At 39.5% G+C, this 25415-nt stretch overlaps 1 protein-coding gene across 1 annotated transcript in view; it reads left to right on the forward strand.

The window, feature by feature from the left end:
• LOC126481664 (uncharacterized) overlaps positions 1–25415 on the forward strand; it is a 190132-nt gene that overhangs the window by 154343 nt on the left and 10374 nt on the right. The window contains exons 15-16 of the mRNA XM_050105592.1: positions 1254–1358; positions 11036–11146. Of these exons, the coding sequence (XP_049961549.1) occupies positions 1254–1358; positions 11036–11122 (192 nt within the window). The 3' untranslated portion in view covers positions 11123–11146. The remainder of the gene's footprint in view (positions 1–1253; positions 1359–11035; positions 11147–25415) is intronic.

The raw sequence follows: 25415 nt of genomic DNA on the forward strand, positions 1-25415 counted from the left end.
CACAAGGCTCTTACTGCCTTGCCTGTTCTCACTTTTCTCCAGAACCCAAACTGATCTCTCCAGAGGTTGGCTTCTACGTCTTTTTCCATTCCCCTGCAAATAATTGGTATCAGCATTTTGCAGCCATGACTTACTAAACTGATTGTTTCAAAATATTTATGCATGTCAGCACTTGACTTCTTTTTATGTAGGATTTTTACATTCAGGTGATTACATGCTTGGAAACTGTATGAGCTGACACCAGTTGAAAATAAATAAATAATGTAATGGAATCATAATTGATTACCCCTTTTCCCTGCTGTGATCTGTTTTGTCTTTAGTTTATTTGCCATGTCATGATGCCCTGAAATTCAAACATGGATTCTCATGATCCAGGGACCTCGAGGCATCTTTCTGGATTTTATGTCGCTGCTGATCCAGAATTTTGCCTGCTTTCTCTTCCCCATAGCAACTCCGCATTTGTCGTTTACATCTTTTGGCCTCTGTAGTGGATAAATATCCTGAAATTTCCAGTCTGTTTTACTTTTCCTAGTTCTGACAAAAGTTTTAGAGAAGTTTAGATATTATACAGTTTCTGACTGACTACAAATAACATATTGTCAAAGTTACAGTTTGGATTTCTAAAGTGTTATGGTATTGAGAACACTATTTACAAATACAGTGAGAGTGTATGTAATGTATCATACAAACTACACACTACTGTAGTGTCCTTGGCAATCATCTTCCTTAGGATATCTAGACTAAATATTAACATGTGTTTTTTTTTTTTTTTTTTTATATATATATTTTTGTTTTCCTACATGTTCCACTTTGAGGGTCTCCTCATTGTGGGTCTGCAGAATGAATAGTTGTAGTCTGTTTCCTTCCTCTGTTTTCTGTCTGCCCTGCTTGAATTCCTAGCCATCAGAATGTTTTAAAGTACTTTCCCCAATCTTCCGTGTGGGTCACCCATTTTGCATACATTTCTTTTCCATAAGTCTGAAAGTAACTGCTTCTCTTCCATCCCACCCCAGTTTGCAATATGTGCAAGCATATTTCTATTACTGTACAATCTCTTATATGCCCACAAAATTATTTAATCAGAAACATTGTCAAGTTAAATTTTGGACATCAACTGCTTTTACAGGTGGTGCCAGTGTCATTAACAGACTTTTGATCTCTCTCAGCACAATCACAAACTGCTGACTACTGTGTGAAAATTTTTGATATTACTCAGCAATGCTTATGTAATTAAAAATTATTTGTATTTCCAGGTTGTTGCAGGAAGGTTATATAATTTTGAACTAGAAATTGGACAGAGCAACTGTACCAAAGGAAACGATGTTGCCACTGCACAGTGTACGGTGCAGGATAAATTGGTAAGCCAGGCACAATTAATTAAGACACTTACATAAGGTTCCCTACCTCTGTTTCCTGTATGCCCTGTGTGAATTCCTAGCCCTGAGACTTTTTAATGGTATTCTTCCCCCATATTCTGTGTGGGCCACCCATGCTGTGTACAGTTCTTTTGTAGAAAATAAGTCATGAAACGGGTGCATAGTAGAGTGACCTGGCCACTGCACAGCCATATTTAGTTGAGCACAAATACAGATACTGAATTCAGGATGTAGTAGCCCGCAATGTGCGTGTCTGCTGTCATCACAACATTATCATATCATTGTACAGGCAAGTGTGGACTGTGGTGGAATGAGGTGTCACCTTGCAATGAGGGGCAGAAAAGTAGTACTGTTTGAAGATTATAGTGCAGTTTGAGCAGGGAGTGATAGCAGCTTTTGAGTTAAGGGGGGCAATGATCCATTAGTAATAAGGAAAAGTGGGTCATGGCAAGGGCTTAGAATTCATTAAGTCACTCCAAACCCCCCGCTTCCCACCCCATTCTTCCCCCACATACACAAAAATTTACTCTAGTTATGTGTAGACTAAAATTTCCGTGCTGAGACAGCTGATTACAGTCTGGGCTGAAAAGTTCTCCCCATTGGCTCCAGGAAGGCGTTGTGTAGTACTTCAGTTAGTTTTGCCTCTGGGTTGCAACAGATTGTAATTCAGTTCTAGCCATGAGCTGGTGTCACCTGTAGGCAACTATTATGAGCCATCTGTGTAATAATGTGAAAACATTATGACATTTTAAAGTCACCATAGCCTGTCATAATGAACAAGAGTTTCCTGCCCCAAACTAATGACACATGTGTCACTGAAAGTAGCAATGATCCTTTTAGGCCACTGTTTGCACTAATTGGGGAGTAGTCTGCTTTATGCCAGTTGGATTAACAGATGCACAGGGTGTATACGACCCGGGACAACTGGGAGATCTGGGAAAAACCCGGGAATTTTTTCATCTGGGAGAAAACTGGGAAAAACCCGGGAATTTTTCATAATTCCGGGAATTTTCCATTGTTTTAGTTTTCAGTTAAAGTATTGCAATTTTGACTGGTAAGAACCGATACTCTAACAAAGGATATTACTGTATCCCGCTACTGCAGAATAATACTTCAACAATAAAACATAAACGAGAGAAAAAAACGAAAATAACTTAAATTGTGAAGGAAATGCGTTATATACAACAACGACACACAGTGCTCATGCAAGCATGTGCCAACAACAAAATGTGTCAAAGGCTTTAGGAAGACTATGCAGTGCTACATAACAACAAATTGCCTCCGATGAGTGAGAGTCACAACTGTTTAAATTAGATTCGTTTTAGCAGATCCAAGCAGGCTCTTGCGCATGTGCAGTTGAGTCGTGTTTGTGTAGTAGATTCTCCCACTTCTGGCTACAGGAATGTGGCTGTTGGCTGTGCAAGCAGCTAGATGCTACCGGGAAAATTCATATTCCTGACCAAAAAAACTCGTTTCACAAAGTGCCTAGCATCCAGCGCATGTTTGTCTATCGATTATTCATATGATTTTGAAACTCTTCCCTGTTGATTTTTGAACATTTTGAACACATTTCAACTTGATTTCTGAATAATCGTAAGTTGATTTTTGAATGTGTGCATAGTGTATGTGATGTCTCTGTCAGGAGAATCCTCGTCGCATCTAGAAATAAACTTTCCACTGACAAAAGGGGATGGGGCTATACGAGCTGAGCAGTGTAAAGCCGAATGGAAGAATGCCAATCACTGTCTGATTATGTGATTGATTGCGTTGTTACAGTTACTAGCGAAATCCATAGATTCAGGCTACTGACTGACAGGAATAACAGGTGAGAAAGATTACATATTATCTTATCAGTGTATCCAAGAAAATGAAATTTCAACAGAAAATTTTTGGCCAGATCGCTACACTAGTAAGGACCAGTTGTACAGTCCCCGGCTAGCAGCCGCTTAATTTATATTCTGGAAGTAACGCAGAAAACATGTTGTACGGACACGTAATAATGCCTAACTGAAAAATAGTCACGGGATAACTAAACCTGTGATTCGGGCAGGGTTAGTGAAGTTAATCGGCGAACAAATTTTGACGATGACAGGAATAGCTACAGAATTGATGATGACAAGATTGTTTGTTAGAACGAGGAAGGAGAAGAAACAGGAACATCACACAAATTATGGAAGAATAAGACAATTCCAAATTTATATAAAAATTACGTAATACTACTATTCGATCTCGTGCTTGAGAAACTGGTACGTATGAATGAAATGTCAAACTATTTCCTAACATAAAGCTTCTTGCTTGTAGTAGGCCAAATGGGCATTTGATATTGGTACTTCGTGGATTATATTCTGTCTTGTTATAAAATTGGCCAATTGTGCCAAAACAGTCTCATTTATTTGGTGTGTGTTACAAAACTGCTGCAATATTAGAAAGGCCTATTTTGTTTTATCTGGCAGGCAGTGACAAAATAGACGTAATCAGATCGAGAAACCACACTAGTCTTGGGTATTATTTGTGTTAACAGCTTTTTCACTATTAGATAGTGACATTTCGATTTTTCATGCAGCAAAACGTTTGACAAACTTTGATGAGGTAATAGATTCTTTCACAGAAAGGAAAACACGCCATGTAAAGCTGTAGCAAGATTAGAGAGAAAAAAATGCTAGGTGCTAAGGATTGGAGATATGTGTAATTTCTTGCTTATCTCTTGTCTTTATTGGTTTTATGTATCCAGTATTTAATTTTATGTCACACAAAACAGCAAGTTATAAGCTAATAGGCAATAGAGAGTGCAAATTTACTGAAGAGTTCTTGTTCTCCCGATTACAAATAATGCCATCCGCTATTAATTCCGCGATTTTTTTTAAGACTGGCAAGTTGTCAAACCGGCTGACTGGGAGCAGAAGAGGCACCACAGGACATTCCAATTTTCACTGTCCTGAATATAGTCTGGTGGCATCCATTACAAAATATTTACGATTCAATTACACAGAGCGAAATACAGTGATGTGCGGTAGATGAATGCTTTATGAAGAGTCGTGGCAATGCACTTTCATTTCTTCGAACACACATGTTTTATGTTTTAGACTTTTCAGAGAGGTGTGTGCTATAAGATGAATATATTTTTGAAAATTCTATTTTTTTAGTATTGACCCGGTTCGCAAATATCGTAGATTCGGGGCTGATGCACAGAGCAATCTGAGTTATAGTGGGTAGCCTCCACGTGACCCGTGTTTACGTTTTTTATTTTATTTCCACCTTTCTGACAGTCAAGCATTAATCGCCTTGCGGAATAATGAAGTTATTTTTGCTTGTTTGCTAAAGAAATTTGACTTTCATTAACCTTTTCCGCAGGGACAGTCTATGTATTTTAAACGAAATGTTTAATTCCACAGTACTGGCTAGTTTCAACTGTTCGCTGCATTTCAAGTGCACGTTTTCATCTTCTAGCACGTATGGCATTATGACATAATAAAGAACCAAACACGATATAATACAGTACAGGTGCTCCAAGATAATTTACATCCCGAAAACCACACGGAAAAGCTTAATATCAGGTCGAGGTCTACATTGGGAATCTGGACATATGAACATGCACTTTAAATGTGCACATTTTAGTATAGTTCTCGAAATTCCGTTTCTCGTGGAGTATCCTCTGATGTCGTGTTTCTTTTATGACATAATGTATGATGTTTCAAAGTTTTACACATATGTACATACAGGCTTCCTATGTCGTGATAGATGAGCAAGCGCGGTGTCTCCTGTTATCTGCGCTCTCTGGCAACTGCTGAAACGAACCTATTTCTAACGGGTCACGGGAAAATATTGTCAATGATGGTTTGAAAAGTGTTACTTTCAAAATAAATATCCTTTTACGTAAGTTGAACTATGTGCGAGAATGTACGATGAATTTATGAAATCACAGAGCATTTGACTCTCGTTTAAAAATCAACACTTTGATGATGAGCCATTTAGAAGACTTTCGAACCCTGAAGATCAGACATTTGTCATTATTAAAAATTTTACTGGCATATTTGTGATATATATCTTAAAGTGTAACATGCACAAAAAAGATCAACACTATATGCGAAAGCTTAGCTTCTCTCGCAGCTTATTAACCTTAGAGACCAATATAATATGTGAAAGCTTTGCTTTTCGTATAGCAACATTATGTATATTAATTTAAACTATTGACTTTCCCTGTTTGTGTGTTCATGCTACTTAACAGTGATGTTGCTGTTGGCTGACTACATCACATGTTCTATGCTGTGAATATCTGCTGTCATCAGCTGGTGGGATCATGTGACATGAGCTATGAGTGGCTTACAAAAGCGCATCGCAATCTCGATTTCAGTGATTCGGAAAGTAGCATGCAGTGTTTGGTGGAATTCCAATGTATACTTTTGTAATATGAAAATATGCAGTGTACATGTTGCTGCACATCAAAGATATTTCTAAAACGTGTCTTTTTCTCTGAGTTTCGTTTTCTAAACTGCCAGGAAATTCCATGCCTGTGGATAAAACCATAACCCTTCGAAGGATTGATAAGGGAAAATATACTGTCACTTAACATGGTAAGAGCGTGTTTTCACCTGGGAGAAAGTGTATTTTTAACCAGGAAATCTGGGGAAAATCCGGGAACTTTCTTTGTTTCCTTGTCTGAATTGCAGCAGCATGTATAGATACCCTGTGACACACAAAATGAGTCCAGATTGCACATACATAACATCGTTGAAGAAACAATGCTACATAACTGAATGTCACTTTGACCCATAAAGGTGAAAGTGCATGCAAGCAAGTCACTTGGTTTTTGCTTGTTATATACCTCTCCATGTTAGAAAACAGTTCTTGTCATGGCTTCAATTGATGGAAATGGACAGTATTTCACAACATAATGTTTTCACTGAGAAAGAAATTTTTGTCACTTTAAACTAGAGTATGAAAGTGTAGATATGTTTCTAAGAGTGGCTGACAACTGCAAGCCACTGCATTAACTGTCAACCTTCTGTAGGCACTTCTGAATTTTCCTACAGTATTCTGGTGTTGCAACCTTACTATAGGCAAAAGCATTGTCTACCAAAAGCCTTACAAAACTTCCAGTGCTCCAGTAAAGCAGTATTTCATTCTTTTGAGTAATGTGGAATCTACCCCCTTTCTATTTTTATTGTGTTTTGGCTTATACAACATTATTTTATCTTTATTTCCCCTGTAAAAAACTGAAATTGGTCATTCCTACTCTAACAGCAAGTGAGTTGAGTGAAGCATGACAGCTGACCAATCCTGGAAAACTGGAAAAATCAGTTGCATGGTATTGTTTCTTCACAAGTGAAAATTTAAACGTGCTTGATACTGGGGTAGTCAAACTAGTTTCATGTTGTATGATTTGAATGCAGTCGATTTTATTGAAATTATGCGATAAATACAACACATGGTAACTGAAGTCAACTCATTCGTTGTCTTGAGCAATGTAACTGCTGTATGCTGGGCTTGGCATGGTGTGTTCTGCATAAATAGGTGAGGCAGGAGAGTTTGGAACCTTCCAGAAGAAGGCTGAAATGATGCATTTGTGAGCAGGTGAGTTGTGGAGCATCTGTCAGCTCCAGTCCACTGTGCAATGAAGTGCTTTCAGATAGCTTGAGGGACCACTTCCCTACGAGTATTGTGCATCCACTTTTTGTTTCACTCATTGTCCAATATGGATCTCATGCTCTACTAAGTGTGTACCCCTGATCATTGTTAAAATTATTATGATTTAGTGTAAGCATGGCTGTCTCTTTTATAATTGAATATCCAAATGAAGATGTATGGGAAAAACCTCTCATCTTTTCAGATAGTATTTTATGCCCATCTCCGGCACAGTGTTCAGCCTTGGACAACTTTTCCAGCACACTGTGATTCAGGGGGCATGCATGCTCACCTCTACTAAAGATGATATCAGGGACATCTGTCTGAACTTAGTTTATTGTAAACTATTCAGCTCAGATGATGAGAATACTTATTTATTCAAAGAAGTTAATTGGGCTTCCTGACAAAAAAAGTGAAGCAGGTGGTAGGAGAGGAGGAAATGAAATGAAATGAAACTTCGTAAGCTGAGAGGCTGTATGATGTTAAGGCAGTTATTACAAAATCTAGTCCAATTTACAATGATCTTTGGAGTATGAGCCCACTTTTCAATATGCTGCATACCCTCTGGCCTAGATGTGTGCATTGATTCAGTTTGGAAGGGTGTCATAAAGCCATTGTATCTCCTCCTGAGCAAGGTGGCCCACAACTGTAGTGACTGGTCCTTGATATTCGGGAAACTGCTGTTGGGATGAAATTGATGCTCACTCTGGTTGCACACGTCATACTGGGGACAGATCTTGAGATCTTGCTGACCATGGGAGCACGCAACATCACACTGACAATGCTTAGAGACATGACTACGAAGTCTTTCGCGATGGAGTCCTTGCATAAAAAGTTCTCGGTTTATTTGCCGCATCAAATTTGGACAACATCCCAAGCTTTTGATGACTACCTCCGTCATCTTCGTCAGGGGTAAAACTGACTGTCGTGGACCGGTGAGTCTTCTGCTTTTATAAGCAGTGGATGGCTTCTCATTGGCTGGATGACGTCACGGTGAAAATGGCGCGTACTGAGGTGGCGGCCTCTATGTCCATAGATTTTCTTTGCATGCTTTATCCAGCGTTGCTTGCAGCACCATCCATCGCAACAGGCGGAGAAATGCGAGTAATGTGAGAAGTCTCCCTCTACGCTCTTTCTTTATCAATTGCTCATTTCCATGCATTGCTGAGTGCATAACCGGAGTCTCTGTTGAAATTATTTTCACAGAGTCTAATTTCAACTGCTTCCCTGATGACAGAGTCCCAATAGTTTGAAGCATGAGCAAGTATTCTTGTTTCATCGAATAAAATCTTATGTTTATTTAACAAACTGTGCTCAGCCACCGCTGATTTTTCTAGATACCTGTTTTTCAGGTGATGCTGATATTCCACACAGTGATCGGCAACAGTTCTTATAGACTGGCCCACATAATTTTTGCCACACTCGGAAGGAATGCTGTAAATTCCCGGTACTCTGAGGCCGAGATTATCTTCCACTGGTCGCAACATCTCCTTGAGCTTCCTGGGTGGCCGGAAGACCGGTCTGATTCCCTGCCGTCTCAGGACTCTGCCGATCTTGCTGGTTGTTGCACCGCAGAATGGTAGCCGTGCCATGTGTTGGTCCTCTTCATCTGTTCGAACAGCAACCTTCCCAGGTTTCTTCGCCAGAGTACATCTGGTATCACGATCGGAATATCCATTTTTTCTGAATACCGTCGTCAGATGGTTAATCTCGGAGCCGAGACGATCCTTGTTCGAAATAGTCCTTGCTCTGTGTACCAAGGTATTCAGCACAGCTCTTTTCTGAGCTGGGTGGTGAAAACTACGCGCATTTAGATATAAATCTGTATGCGTCGGTTTTCTGTACACAGAATGTCCGAGACGTCCGTCTGATTTTCACTCCACCAACACATCTAAGAAGGGTAACTTCCCATCCTTCTCCACCTTCACTGTAAATCGTATGTTCCGATGTATACCATTCAAATGATCAACAAACTGCTGCAGTGCCTCATAGCCATGTGGCCAGATTAAAAATGTGTCGTCAACATACCTGAAGAAGCAGGATGGACGTAAGGGAGCACTGTTCAACGCTCTTTCTTCGAAATCCTCCATGAAGAAGTTAGCTATGGCTGGTGACAGTGGCGAACCCATGGCTGCTCCGTCAGTCATTTCATAATATTTTCCACCATACAAAAAATAGGTGGTCGCCAAAGTGTGTCGAAATAACTTCAGTATTTCAGGAGAGAAATGAGCACCCATCCACCGGTACCTTTGTAAACAAAGAGACCACATCTAGGCTGATCATGATGTCATTCGGACCTATCCTCATCTGCTTTATGATGTCAACAAACATTTTTGAGTTATTAATATGATGGCTACAGTGGCCAACTATTTGTGCTAATAATTTGGTTAAGTATTTTGCCAACCGATATGTAGGAGGTCCAATAGCACTAACAATAGGTCTCAACGGGACCCCATCCTTATGGACTTCAGGTAGACCATATAACCTGGGTGGCCTTGGTGCTCTTGGTCGTAGATTCTTGACTAGTTCTTCTGGGAGGCCAGAGTTCTTCAGTAGCTCCCCTGTCTTCCTGCTAAGTGCTGCTGTAGGATCCCATTTAAGAATCCGATATGTGGCATCTTCCAATAATAGGGCCACTTTCTTATGATAATCGGTAACTTTGAGGATAACTGTGGCATTCCCTTTGTCGGCTGGTAGTACAACTAACTCTTCATCCTTGCCCAATGATTTCAATGCCAGTTTCTCCACTCTGCTTACATTGGACTTAGGAGGCTTGGCTGTTGCAAGCCTTACCTCATCTGATGCCTCTTCAGGAAGGTGCCGAACCGCTTGTTCTACTCCTTAGAGACATTTGCCATATGTGGATGTGAACTGTCCCCTTGAAAAATGGCACTGTGAGGCTGTCACCTGACAGGTAATGCACGAGGGCATGGAACATCCATGATGTACTGTTGTGCTATCGGAGTTCCCTTAATCACTACCAGCTGTGATATGAAGTCATACCTGATGGCGCCCCTCTGCATGATGACATGAGTAACACTGCGGTGTCTCTCCCAATCACTGGAAGAATGGGACTTGTCTCTAGGTCACTGACATATTTGCTGATGGTAGTCATCCAGAGCAGTGTAAAACCACAATTCATCATTAAACAGAATGCAGCGTCATTTATCAGCAGTCCAGGCTTCCTGGTCATGGCAACATTTCAAATACAACCATTTGTGTTGTGATGTTTATGGCAGCCTATACATAGGACAGTAAATCCCTAGTCAGGCTGACCAATGGTATACGATGATGCAGAATGTAGCAGGAAGTAAATTAATTGTTCTCAGTCGTAAACACAGATGTGAAGAGGCTGTGATCTTCTAGGTGCACAGTATGTCTGTCCTCCTAAGTGGTGGTTGGATGTGGTTGGCCAGAAACTGGACAATGACTATTCCTGTCCTCAAGTTCCAGTACTGTGCAGCATTTGGTCACAGGCCAGTGTCATATCCAAATGCCCCACAAATCTGGATATTGCTTGATTAGATCAGCCAGCCAAATGGAAATCCACAATGAGGGCCCTTTCAGACTTAGTTAGGGACTGGTAAAGCTCTCTGATACAAGTACACAGCATCTCCATGTCCTCTACAGTGATCACTTATCATAGGAGTCTGTTTATGCTCATTATATACCCTGCTGACCTGGTAACAACACTAAATGTGGACAACACTAACGCAGTGTAGTATTCATTCTACTTGTCGCAGAATATTGAAACTTCATTCATTTCCATTCCCTCTGATGGTGTATATGTTGACAATGTTATATCAACATGTGACCATGTCTTCTGTGGGCTAATTTTTTATGTTAGGTAGAATATTCGTTCAGATAATGATGCATAACTTTTTACAGAGCAAACACGGTGAGCACACAAAATTTATATTGCTAAGGAATTGTAAAACTTCTGTGACACAAGCACAGAAGTGTGATTTGTAGTAGCACTAGTAATATGTCCACTGACACTAACAACAGCTTTTCATTACCTGTACTTATTGTTTCAGAGAAACCAGATCTGCAGTGTGCAAGTATATGAAGTGCTATGGGAAAACAGAATTGAGGCATCAAACATAAAGTGTGTTCCAAAGTAAGAAAGCCAGAAGAAGAAATCATAGGTGAGTGCTGAACTCCATTATGAACCTTTCGACTCTGTAAGTGCAGAACAGGGAATCAGTGATCACAAGGCCATTGCAGCATCCCTGAATATGGAAGTTAATAGGAATATAAAAAAAGGGAGGAAGGTTTATATGTTTAGCAAGAGTAATAGAAGGCAGATTTCAGACTACCTAACAGATCAAAACGAAAATTTCTATTCCGACACTGACAATGTTGAGTGTCTATGGAAAAAGTTCAAGGCAATCGTAAAATGCGTTTTAGACAGGTACGTGCCGAGTAAAACTGTGAGGGACGGGAAAAACCCACCGTGGTTCAACAGCAAAGTTAGGAAACTACTGCAAAAGCAAAGAGAGCTTCACTCCAAGTGTAAACGCAGCCAAAACCTCTCAGACAAACAGAAGCTAAACAATGTCAAAGTTAGCGTAAGGAGGGCTATGCGTGAAGCGTTCAGTGAATTTGAAAGTAAAATTCTGTGTACCGACGTGACAGAAAACCCTAGGAAGTTCTGGTCTTACGTTAAATCAGTAAGTGGCTCGAAACAGCATATCCAGACACTCCAGGATGATGATGGCATTGAAACAGAGGATGGCACGCGTAAAGCTGAAATACTAAACACCTTTTTCCAAAGCTGTTTCACAGAGGAAGACCGCACTGCAGTTCCTTCTCTAAATCCTCACACAAACGAAAAAATGGCTGACATTGAAATAAGTGTCCAAGGAATAGAAAAGCAACTGGAATCGCTCAACAGAGGAAAGTCCACTGGACCTGACAGGATACCAATTCGGTTCTACACAGAGTACGCGAAAGAACTTCCCCCTCTTCTAACAGTCTCTAGAGGAACGGAAGGTTCCAAATGATTGGAAAAGAGCACAGGTAGTCCCAGTCTTCAAGAAGGGTCATCGAGCAGATGCACAAAACTATAGACCTATATCTCTGACGTCAATCTGTTGTAGAATTTTAGAACATGTTTTTTGCTCGCGTATCATGTCGTTTTTGGAAACCCAGAATCTACTCTCTAGGAACCAACATGGATTCCGGAAACAGCGATCGTGTGAGACGCAACTCGCTTTATCTGTTCATGAGACCCAGAAAATATTAGATACAGGCTCCCAGGTAGATGCTATTTTCGTTGACTTCCGGAAGGCTTTCGATACAGTTCCGCACTGTCACCTGATAAAAAAGTAAGAGCCTACGGAATATCAGACCAGCTGTGTGGCTGGATTGAAGAGTTTTTAGCAAACAGAACACAGCATGTTGTTATGAATGGGGAGACGTGTACAGACGTTAAAGTAACCTCTGGCATGCCACAGGAGAATGTTATGGGACCATTGCTTTTCACAATATATATAAATGACCTAGTAGATAGTGTCGGAAGTTCCATGCGGCTTTTCATGGATGATGCTGTGGTATATAGAGAAGTTGCAGCATTAGAAAATTGTAGCGAAATGCAGGAAGATCTGCAGCGGATAGGCACTTGGTGCAGGGAGTGGCAACTGACCCTTAACAAAGACAAATGTAATGTATTGCGAATACATAGAAAGAAGGATCCTTTATTGTATGATTATATGATATCGGAACAAACACTGGTAGCAGTTACTTCTGTAAAATATCTGGGAGTATGCATGCGGAACGATTTGAAGTGGAATGATCGTATAAAATTAATTGTTTGTAAGGCGGGTGCCAGGTTGAGATTCATTGGGAGAGTCATTAGAAAATGTAGTCCATCAACAAAGGAGGTGGCTTACAAAACACTCGTTCGACCTATACTTGAGTATTGCTCATCAGTGTGGGATCCGTACCAGGTCGGGTTGACGGAGGAGATAGAGAAGATCCAAAGAAGAGCGGCGCGTTTCGTCACAGGGTTATTTGGTAACCGTGATAGCGTTACGAGATGTTTAGCAAACTCAAGTGGCAGACTCTGCAAGAGAGGCGCTCTGCATCGCGGTGTAGCTTGCTGTCCAGGTTTCGAGAGGGTGCGTTTCTGGATGAGGTATCAAATATATTGCTTCCCCCTACTTATACCTCCCGAGGAGACCACGAATGTAAAATTAGAGAGATTTGAGCGTGTACGGAGGCTTTCAGACAGTCGTTCTTCCCGCGAACCATACGCGACTGGAACAGAAAAGGGAGGTAATGACCGTGGCACGTAAAGTGCCCTCCGCCACACACCGTTGGGTGGCTTGTGGAGTATAAATGTAGATGTAGATGTAGATGTAGATACTTCCATTCCATCTTTTAAGTAGTTTGAAACAAAGAACATTGTTTCTCTTTCCATCTGTTGCAAAGAAAAGTAAGTATTAACAGTAATTGAATTTGTGTCATGAGTCATCCCTCATAGGTATAAAATTTTATTCATTATTGCACACTTTTTCACGTACAAATATTGTGCGACTTCCTGGCTAGTCATGAAGTTGGCGAACTCAATAAGGCAACGATATTCAACAGTCAGAGGACAGTAGCTGTAGGACACTGGATGACATACTCAAACCATTGGCTATTAAATTTAGGAATTCTTCCTGATGGCAGATAAAAACAGAGAGGGAGACAAATGGGCTATTGAAACCAAACTCATTAGGTCATTGTAAATCAGTATCTCTTCTGGTTATGTCTGTATTTCAGCTGAAGCACTAATATTGTTACATGCCCTATGGCCCATACGATAAAAAGGTGTAACTGATTGAGCTTTGGTTTCTAGTACAACATTTGTACATTTATTGACAACTTTTATAAAGAGCACCACAAAGATACAGGTTTAACTGGATAAGTAATTTAGCATGGTAACTGAAAGGGACCTAGGAGGGAAGTTGATGGGTGGTACTTAACCTTGGAGTTGCTTTGCTTGGCCATTGTGATCCCTGAGTGGTAAGCCACTGAGATCTTTCCAAATTTATTTTAACATCAAAGTAAACAGTACATAAGATGATACTTGAACAATACAGGAAATATATATAATTAAAACACTTCCTTCCTAAAAGAAAACAAAGCAAGCACTATTAATAACAGAAAACAATTACCATTAAAGCTCTTGTGTTAAAAAATACATTTTCAATTAAATCTGTACTGACATTAAATTTGTCTCAAGCAAATCCAGAACAATTACTCTTTTCTTGAAAGGAGTTTAAGTCCACTAATTCCAGAGAGCAGTCTCAGTTGTATCATCACATACACTTGCTCCACACCCCACGCCAATGGCCATGGCTGACCAACATTTTCATGAACAAGATAAATTTAAAGTAGTTATTACTAGGTAAGATGGCTATGGTCAACTCAAATCCCTTTGAGCAAATTTAGTTAGTTGCAAAACACAAAAATTTCATTCGCCCTTACAAGAGCAACAGTCAGAACCATTAATAACACAAATCTCCTCATGAAGTGGCTGAGACACAAAATTTTAAACAGGCCAATAATTTCAGCAGAACACATGGCATAATTTTTCTAAAAGATTGGCCATGACTAATTGGCAGTATCAGTATATAAATATGCAAATTTTTCATTAACAAAGATTGGCGTGACTGATTAGTAAAAGCAGTTAGATTAAATATTTAATAGGAAATATCAGACAGTATTAACCAAGCCACTATTTCTGTCAACAGGTAAGTAATTTAAACATCTCATGTGGAACAGCTCTGACCAGTTATGCTGAACACACAATAATTTAAGAGAGTTAATACTGAAATGGCCAGGTATTAATAGCCAGGAAAAACTATCAGTTAGACAAATCAGGAAATGTCAGGTACAATTTATTTTCTAACAGACAGCCATAATAACCCGTGAAAGTACAGTTGCTATTACAGTTAATATAAAACTTTTACACTCTGTTCAACAAGGAGGACTGTAATAAATCAAGGGAGTCCAGAAACATACAAAGCCACATTGCTTCAAGAACATGGCCACGAATAACCAAGAGAAAAACAAAAGAGCAACACAGTTAAATGCAAGGCTCTAAATTCTCTTGAAGCAGGGACCAACAAGCATAATAATATAGAGCAACACCAAGAAAGGCATACGAGCTTTTCATACAGTTAATCAGTGATACTCGTACATGGCACGCCAAACTTTCCATCAGCTTTACACACAGTGAATGGCACCATTTTAACATAACCTTTTGCAGTTCCCAATATCTCAGCACACTGTACATGGTAATTTCAGGAGATGTTGAAATCACATGGAAGATGTAGTTCCACAGGCAAAGCACAATCAAAGCCAAATACAGCCTCTATCACAACTCGGCACCAAACCCATTGCAGTGTCCATAAGCCCAGTGCCAATAGACTTAAGCACTCTTCTGAACCATGCTTTGGTTGACAGCAGCTATCCATCTCTGCTCGCACTGTCCTGCCACTATCGACATTTACACAATATATGATATCAATGTTGGCCCTCCACAGCTTTGCACTCTGTTGATCACCAAGCCACTTCCATCACTACGTGTAATGTCAGATAAAAACCCTACCAATGGCTGTGGTGCATGCCCTCTTAGCTGGCACCAAACATTAATATCTTTGCATTCTAAATCGACCACTGAGCAAAATCGATGGGCTCACATCAGTAACAAGTTGTTAACAGAAACTTAAATTCAATGTAATTTGAATGCATTTAGTACCCTAAAACAATAACAGTAAGCATAAGCAAACAATTTGAAAGCAGGTTCCATACCATATTGAGTTGAAAGATGAAACATTTAAAATAGATATTTTAGCAAAGTTATATATTCAGAACTCAATTTAATTACAATTCAAATAAATTTAAAATCATAATTATAAACCACAATAAGAAAACAAGTTGGTGCAAAGCACCTTGGGAAAGATGTGAGTTTATATAATAATACAGTCATAAAAACAACAGGAGCTTCCCTTGTGTGCTCCATGGGCCTCTCTCACTGCACCTTCTCATAAACATGTACCTTGTTACTTGAACATCGGTACGTCTTAGCATATACAAAATTCAAGGAAATAGTACACAATAATTGTGAATTAGTCCAGTATTAGAAACAGGAAACAAGCTTGTCTTAATGTATTAACAACATTTGCAGCTCCTAGTGCCTATGACCAGTCATAATCACCATTCACCACAGTGTACAAAAAACATTTAGCCAACCAACTGTCCAACTGACCACACACAGTCAATATGAGATCTGTATCATGTACAGTGAACGTAATACACTGTTAGCAGCCACCTTAATGTCATGAGTTATAAACGCAGTATAGTGACGCACTGCTCAGGGATAGTGGTCAGATAATGCCGATTTAACAAAGACAAGATTACAGTAGCTGTTCAGAAAAGAATGATGAATAGCACAGCTAACCACATACACGGCATGTACAAGGCGTCTGCATTGTGTCTGACATAGAAGAAACATTGACACCCACCAGAAGTTACAATGGCTATTGTCTGCTCAGCTCTAACAAGCAATAAACACTGGTCTATACTTGATGACCTCACACAAACAAGCCCTACTCTCAGCTTCCAGCTGTACTTCTGCCTTTGACCAACCAGTACTGTGAAGCCTGCTCACTCAGATCACGGTTCCTCTCTGCAATCCACACTGTTGGGTAAATATTTCCTCAACCAGAGAGTTGTGCCAGACAAGGCAGTTGCTAAACCCCAAGAAGTACTGCCAAACTAGGAACCTAGCCAAGATAGTGTGACACTTGACATATGCCCCCCCCCCACCCCCCCCCCCCCCCCACCCTTTCAGTTCAGCAACCCGACAAGGACAACCAGATTAACCTGGAGAATTTGGTTTAATCAGGGTGTATAAACTATAGGGCAACTGGAAATCTGGGAATTTTTTTGGGATTCTTGAAATTTTTCATTGTTTTAGTTTTCAGTTAAATTTTTGTAATTTTGAATGGTAAGAACCAATACACTAACATAGAATCTTACTTTTGCCCACTACTGTAGAATAATACTGTAGCTATAAAACATAAATGAACGAATAACAGCAAAATAAAACTTTAATTGCATAGAAAATGCACTATTTACTACAAGTAAACGCAGTGCATTCACAAGCATCTACCAACAGCAAAATGTGTCAAAGGCTTTAGGATAAAGACTAAGCAGTACTTCGTAACAACAAACCATTTTCAGTGAGCATGTCATGACAACAGTTTACATTTCTAACACGTCACTGGAAAATATTGTGAATGGTGGTTTGAGAAGCATTACTTTCAAAGTAAATCTTCTTTTACACAGGCTGAATTATGTTACATGTGAGAATGTGTGATGAATTTCTTAAAATATGAAACATTTGGCTCTCATTCAAAATTTAATATTTTGAGGACCAGCTGCCTAGAAGAATTTCAGGCCAAGAAGACTCGCCATTTATGCCATAATTTAAAATTTTACTGACACATTTGTGTTTGATGTATCTTAAAGGGTAACGCACATTAAAAAAGACCAATATTGATTATGCATGTTTAACTTTTCTTGTATACATTGTATGTATATTAATTTAAAGTATCAACGTTTTCTATTTGTGTGTTCATGCTATTTAAATAATGTTGCTACTGGCTGATATCACATATGCTGTGCGCTGAATATCTACTGTCAGCGGCTGGCAAGATCATGTGACGTGAATTGTGATTGACTGACAAAAGCATGTTGCAATCTAAATTTCAGTGCTTCAGAAGTTACCGTGTTGAATTTGGTGAAATTCGTATTTATACTTTCATAATACAAAAATATGCAGTGTACATGTTGCCATGATCAAAGATCTTCCCTAAGTGCATTGTTTTTTTTTTTTTTTTTTTTTTTTTTTTTTTTTTTTTTTTTTTTTTTTTCTGGGTTTCATTTCCTAAAGTGCCAGGAAGTTCAACATTAGTGTATAAAACTTGTACCATTCAAGAACTGATAAGTTGTACAGCTCTGAGGGAAAGTATATAGTTACTTAGCACGGAAAAATCTACTTTCACCTGGGGTATAAGATTTTCTTATCTGGGGAAAAGTGCATTTTCGACTACGAAATCCAAGAAAAATCTGCAATTTTTTTTCAATTTATTTATTTCTTGTCCCTGTATACAACCTCTTAATCTGAGGAAGGTGAGCTCTGATTTTCTTGCCTGTTTGTAGATCTGTTACTAACTGTGACTAAGGTGAGAAATCTTTTAATCTCAAAGGGACACTTAAATTTGGGCAACATTTTCTTAATCATCTTTTCAGAGGCTTACGAACTCCTTGAAAATACATAATAAAGGCCTTGTCATCAACTCAGTAATTATTTGGTTGCTGCCCACATTGTATTGTATGGCTTCCCTGCTATGTGTCACTTTAATATTCTTTCGAGCGAACATGCATTTTGCAACCACCTACTAGCATTTCTCTTTTCAAGCAGTAGGTCGCCAGTGGACCACAAATTATGCAGTGGAGTTGCTGTATGGGAGCCCAGGTACAAATTAGCAGGTGTGGATAGTGCTGTGTTAAACATCACAGTTAACAGGTCCCATTCGCTCTGATCACTGCTATGAAGGGCTATCAGGGCAGATCTTAGATTTCTGTTCATGTGGTCTGTGTAAGATGAATAGGGATTGTAAGGTGCTGTTGTTACATGGCAGACTCCCATGCAAAGGCAAAATTCCTTAAAACAATTGGCAGTAAATGAAGTCACATAATAGGTGATTAAGGCGTGTGAAGCCCCAGAGGTACCAAACATCACTTGGAAATTCTGAATGACCAACTGTGCTGATACACATTTATATGTCCACACAAACCAAAATATATCATTTCCTGTCTTCGACCATGGTAATAATCACACTAAATCAATTTACATCCTTTGAAAGCCCTCCTTGGCCAACTTGAAAGCCAAATATCTGATCTGACTGTTCTGTGCTGGTTTACTGAGTGCAGGAACTTCACAACCAGATAGTCTTCCACAAATTATCTTATACATCCCAGACCATATAAACTGTTGACGTACCTTCTCAAGCACCTTACTCACTCCTAAGTGGCCACCCATGGATGATTCATGAAAGGATGGGAACAGTAGTGGAACTAATTCCTTAGGAATCACTATCTTCAATCCATTGCCCCTATGTGACTTGCAACATAGTACTCTCCATCTCAAAATGTAGGGCTTTATTATTTCACCTTTCGGAAGCCACTCCCTAAAGTCACATGTACTTTTGTTCTGATCTTGGATTTCTCTCTAGTCACGAAATAGGTGACACACTTGTGTAATAATCAAGGTCATCATTGGATCTGAAGCACCATCTTCCATCAGCTGATTATCTCTTTGGTTGCTGTCACCGCAATCAAACCTATGACTTGACCCATATGAAATCACATCTCCTGAGTCCCTTATGTAATGAGCTTCGAACTTAAATATTAAAATTCTCCTAGCTCCCTGCCATTATGACTAGTCTTTCATGGTCTGGTTAACATCCAACTGAGTGCTTTATTGTCAGTCTTCAGAATGAATTTTCAATGCCCCAGATAGTATTGAATCTTTTCCATGCCAGACAGAATGGCTGAGGCTTCCTATTCATAAATTGAGTACCTTTTTTATGATTCATTTAATCCCCTCAAGACATTGGCAATCTCCTTCTTATCCCTTCCAGCTCCAGTAACAAAATGGCTCCAATCCCTAGAGCCAAAACTTCCACCTGAAGAATGAATTCCACTTTGAAGTCCAGTAGGGCTAAGACCAACACAGAATTTAATGGTTTCTCAAGTGTCAAAAATGAGGCTTCCTGTGAAAGCCTCCAAAGAAATTTGCATCCCTCTCTCCACAACTCTTTAAGTGGAGCAGCCTTTTCTGCTTCCTTAAAAAATATTGATTAATGACATATACTCTCTCTTGATCAATACAAATCCCTTCACCTGAAATTATGTGCACTAGAAACTTGATAGAGAAACAGGCAAATACAGTCTTTTGTGGATTTAATGTCAGGCCTGCCTGTCTTAATCACTCAAAAACCTCTTGCAGGTGCTATATGTTCTCCTGAAGCAAGCTACTATACGCTATTAAATTATGAAGATAATGGTACACATACCTAAACTTTGTCAGAAAATACGGTATCCATTAGCCATCAGAGAATAGTGGCACCTCTAGCTAATCTGAAGGAGGCATCATGTTCCATTTTGTTATGAATGATATAACCAACTTCAAACCTTCCTCCAAGGGTATCTGGTTATACAGGATGTATATGCTCCAGGACAAAAGGGAAAAACCTGGGGATTTTTTCGTCCAGAAGAAAACAGGGAAAAACCTTGGAATTTTTTAGAATTCCAGGAATTTTTATTGCTTTAGTTTGGGGTTAAATTTTTGTAATTTTGACTGGTAAGAACTGATACTCGGACAGAGAATTTCACTTTAGCCTGCTGCTGCAGAATAACACTGCAGCAAAAAAACATAAACGAGAGAAAAACACCAATATAAAATTTATGTTGCACAGGAAAGGCATACTTGCTTTACGTTTGATGTTATTTGCAGCAGCACTATTAATAAAATGCACTATTTTTGTAAACTTTGGAATAATACCCTTGTGTCTGCAACTTAATAAAAATATCAGAGAGATCAGTAGCCTCACTCTTTTTTTCAAGTAACTTATCGAATTTTCAAATACACTGCATCAGTTCCTCCCTATAGAAATGCTTGATGTGAGATTTAAAACTTTTTCAGCATATATATTGTTCCACAGAATTAGGGAGAACTGCCAGATGTTTGTAACATCCTGTCACAATATTTTGATGCAGAGTTTTCAGAGTCGTCTGGCCGTCTTCAGGTGTTAAATATCAAAGTTCAGTGCATTTTCGCTAGTATCAACTGAAGATGGCCAGAAGGCTCTGTACTGAAATATTGTGGCAGGAAGTTACAAACATCTGGCAGTTCTCTCAAAATTTTGTGGAACCTATCAAGGATGATAACTACAAGGAACTAATGCAGAATACTGTGTGCTGTTTGGAATCAAAAGACTGCATGCTGCAACACCAGGAACAATGTCCTGGAAAACCTGATTTGGAAGCTTATTTGGCAGATGCTTCCAAAGAATATGATCCAGAAGAAATGGCAGAAAACAAATAGTGGCTTCATACTGACAGGAATACACTGGAGATAGGGCATGCAACTGTAGGGGGGTATATAGAGGAAAAGGTTCTAAAAACTTGTAGTCTGACAATCCGCCATTTTGTTTCAAAACAACAAAGTTCATATCTGAGGAACTTGAAATAATGTTGCAGATGGTGAAGTGATTATTAACTTACCATTCAAAATGCTATTCAAGAGTTTCTTTGGGAGAGCAGTGAAGCACATTAAACCCTTTGTATTTACTTTGTTGGCAAAGCACTACAGAATATGAGCATCTGTATTATTAGTGCCTTCATCTACATCTACATGGATACTCTGCAAATCACATTTAAGTGCCTGGCAGAGGTCTTAGTCATGATGCCATTGCAGATCATGCATTCATAATGAGGCTGGTCAAATATTTGAGGATAATGATTGGAGAAATCAAGTACGTTCACTACGTTAGTGAGAGATCTGCTCCCCAGTACAAGAATATTATCAATTTATGTCTGGATAAAAAGGACTTTGGTACCTCTGCTGAGTGGAATTTCTTTGGAAGCAGCCATAGGAAATCTCCTTGTGATGGATCTGGAGGATCCCAGGCAGTATGTTGCTTTTATGTATAACATTGCTTGTTAGGTGGGAAATGTGTGTGAAGTTTCACTAGAACAAAAAGATACCTTGGTCAGCTTTATGCATGCCCGTAGTTGTAGTGTTCCGATGTTATTGAGTGATAATGTAAAGTTGTTTGGGACCTATAATTCCCTGTTATTGAGTTGTTCAACTGATTATTTCTTCACAGTCATCAATAACTCTTGGTCAGACTCTGTTTCTCAAAGTGCTGCAGGTGTTGCTGAAACTCAAGAATCCAATTCACAGCCCAAATTCTCAAAATAAATATGACAATTCTCATAAATAATGTGACATGTATTGCACTCTCCTTGTACAATGACAGTTAATAACAGATCCTTGTTACTTGGAATGCCACAAATACACTACTGGCCGTTAAAATTGCTACACGAAGAAGAAATGCAGATGATAAACAGGTATTCACTGGACAAATATATTATACTAGAACTGACGTGTGATTACATTTTCATGCAATTTGGGTGCATAGATCCTGAGAAATCAGTACCCAGAATAACAACCTCTGGCTGTAATAATGGCCTTGATACGCCTGGGCATTGAGTCAAACAGAGCTTGGATGGCGTGTACAGGTACAGCTGCCCATGCAGCTTCAACACGATACCACAGTTCATCAAGAGTAGTGACTAGCGTATTGTGACGAGCCAGTTGCACGGCCGCCATTGACCAGACATTTTCAATTGGTGAGAGATCTGGAGAATGTGCTGGCCAGGGCAGCAGTCGAACATTTTCTGTATCCAGAAAGGCTTGTACAGGACCTGCAACATGCGGGCGTGCATTATCCTGCTGAAATGCAGAGTTTTGCAGGGATCGAATGAAGGGTAGAGCCATGGGTCGTAACACATCTGAAATGTAATGTCCACTGTTCAAAGTGCCGTCAATGCGAACAAGAGGTGACAGACGTGTAACCAGTGGCACCCCATGCCATCACGCCGGGTGATACGCCAGTATGGTGATGACGAATACACGCTTCCAATGTGCGTTCACCGCAATGTCTCCAACACGGATGCCACCATCATGATGCTGTAAACAGAACCTGGATTCATCCGAAAAAAAAATGACGTTTTGCCATTCGTGCACCCAGGTTCATCGTTGAGTACACCATCACAGGCGCTCCTGTCTGTGATGCAGTGTCAAGGGTAACTGCAGCCATGGTCTCTGAGCTGATAGTCCATGGTGCTGCAAACGTCGTCGAACTGTTCGTGCAGAAGGTTGTTGTCTTGCGAACGTCCCCATCTGTTGACTCAGGGATTGAGACGTAGCTGCATGATCCGTTACAGCCATGCAGATAAGATGCCTGTCACCTTGACTGCTAGTGATATGAGGCCATTGGGATCCAGCACAGCATTCTGTATTACCCTCCCGACCCCACCGATTCCATATTCTGCTAACAGTCATTGGATCTCGACCAGCGTGATCAGCAATATCGCGATACGATAAACCGCAATCGCAGTAGGCTACAATCCGACCTTTATCAAAGTCAGAAACGTAATGTTACGCATTTCTCCTCCTTACAAGAGGCATCACAACGACGTTTCACCAGGCAACGCCGGTCAACTGCTGTTTGTGTATGAGAAATCGGTTGGAAACTTTCCTCATATCAGCACATTGTAGGTGTCGCCATCAGCGCCAACCTTGTGTGAATGCTCTGAAAAGCTAATCGTTTGCATATCACAGCATCTTCTTCCTGTCGGTTAAATTTTGCATCTGTAGCATGTCATCTTCGTGGTGTAGCAATTTTAATGGCCAGTAGTGTACATCAGTATGGACAAAAGAAGAAGAAGAAGAAGAAGAAGGAGAAGAATTGAAATAAATCTAATAGATAAGTTTCTGTCCTATTCCTGTTACATCACTGCAAATGTTATGGCCATTCCTCTTCCAAGACAGGATCCAACAATGCAGAATGAAGTACCCAGACAGCCAGTACTGTGACCATAGTGAGATTGCTATCATTATCCCAGCTTGCAGGTACACTACGTCCCTCCACTCCAGAATACATGGACATAAAAAAGCAAACTTCTCAACAGTATACTACACTACACTTATTACTTAAAGAAAAGTTTTTACACTACATGGTCCTGCCCCCTTCCTTCAACTGACCATCTGCTAAAGATACTTGCTGGATACCAGAGCAACATATATTTAAAATCATAAAAGCAACATCGGGAAGGTAATGTATGTACTTAGAATCTGAAAACACCATCAGCAATTTATTCAGTCCAAAGTTAACAGGATTATTCCTGTCGTAAGTGTGTTTGATGTTCTAACTTTGTGGAGTTTCATTTGTTTTATTGCTGATTACGGCTTGGAGTTGATTGGTATTTAACAAAAATTTTATTTTTATGGCCCAAAAAGCAGTTTTCACTGATTTTACTCACAGTTTAGTCATATTCCAGCATGTAGACCACGTATCACTTTGCGTGATGTTTTTCAGCCATAAGCAGGCATGGTCCAAAAGTTGAACTGTCTGCCTTCTGATGCTTAAAGATTACTCTCTCTAGATATAGCAAGATAAAACAGATAAATAATATACAGTTGAGATATGGGCCCCCAAAACTACCCAAAATTTGGCATCTGAAAAGTTCTGTCAAATTTGCAGGTACACACGTTTTGATAGAAAATGACAGAAGCTATTGCACAAAGACAACAGCAAGGCAACACAACTGTGTGTCATATTACCAATTCTTAGCTGAAACCATCCATAAAAGTATGAAATTATGATTTATGCCTTATTAAAGATGGGCTCTCCAAGTATCTCAATGAATTTTCTTCCATTTTTAAAGAATTATAGTTGTCACCAAATGTATTTGAGAATCTAATCAGTAATATATTTTTATTGTGCACAGAAATTTGTTTTAAGTATGCAAAAGCAGCGGTTTTTATAATAGTTATCAACACTTGGCACTTTCTGGTGTGTGTAGGTGATGCAAATTTGGCACCCCTGTCTTCAAGATGCTGGAGAAGTGGAAAGAAAGAAGATACTGAGTTAAAACTTCACACGTGTGCATATAACACATTGCTGAACCTGCTCAAAAAATTCAATTGGATTGGGAGTGGTTGGTTGGTTGGTGACCACCACTAAAACTGGTCAACTTGACATAGAACGACCCAAAAGCCATTCAGCTAGAATAAATATTTTTTTTTTCAGTATTTACGAAATTATCAAGTGCACATGGATAAGAAGATCTTTAAAATAGGTGGACTGTGCCACTACATTACATCAGCTGAAGATTAGATTAGATTTACTTTCATTCCAATTCATCCATAGTGAGGAGGTCCTCCAGGATGTAGAACATGTCAGAAAAACAATAATACATGACAAATATTTACAGCTAAAGCAAATAAGCTAATATACCATTCCACAGATCCCAAGTGAAATTAGATCGCATTAATGCACTGAATTAAAAATTTAAAAATTTATTTTTAAGGTAATAAACATATAATAGAACTACTACAATACTTACACACACACAAAAATCAGGTGGTTCTACTGAGAAATTCATCAATGGAGTAGGAGGAGTTGGCCACCAATAAATCCTTTAGGCTTCTCTTAAACTAAATTTCATTGTTTGTTAAACTTTTTATGGCTGCTGGCAAGTTATTGAAAATGTGTGTTCCTG

Source organism: Schistocerca serialis, chromosome 5, assembly GCF_023864345.2.
Source record: "Schistocerca serialis cubense isolate TAMUIC-IGC-003099 chromosome 5, iqSchSeri2.2, whole genome shotgun sequence".
NCBI classification, from domain to species: domain Eukaryota; kingdom Metazoa; phylum Arthropoda; class Insecta; order Orthoptera; family Acrididae; genus Schistocerca; species Schistocerca serialis.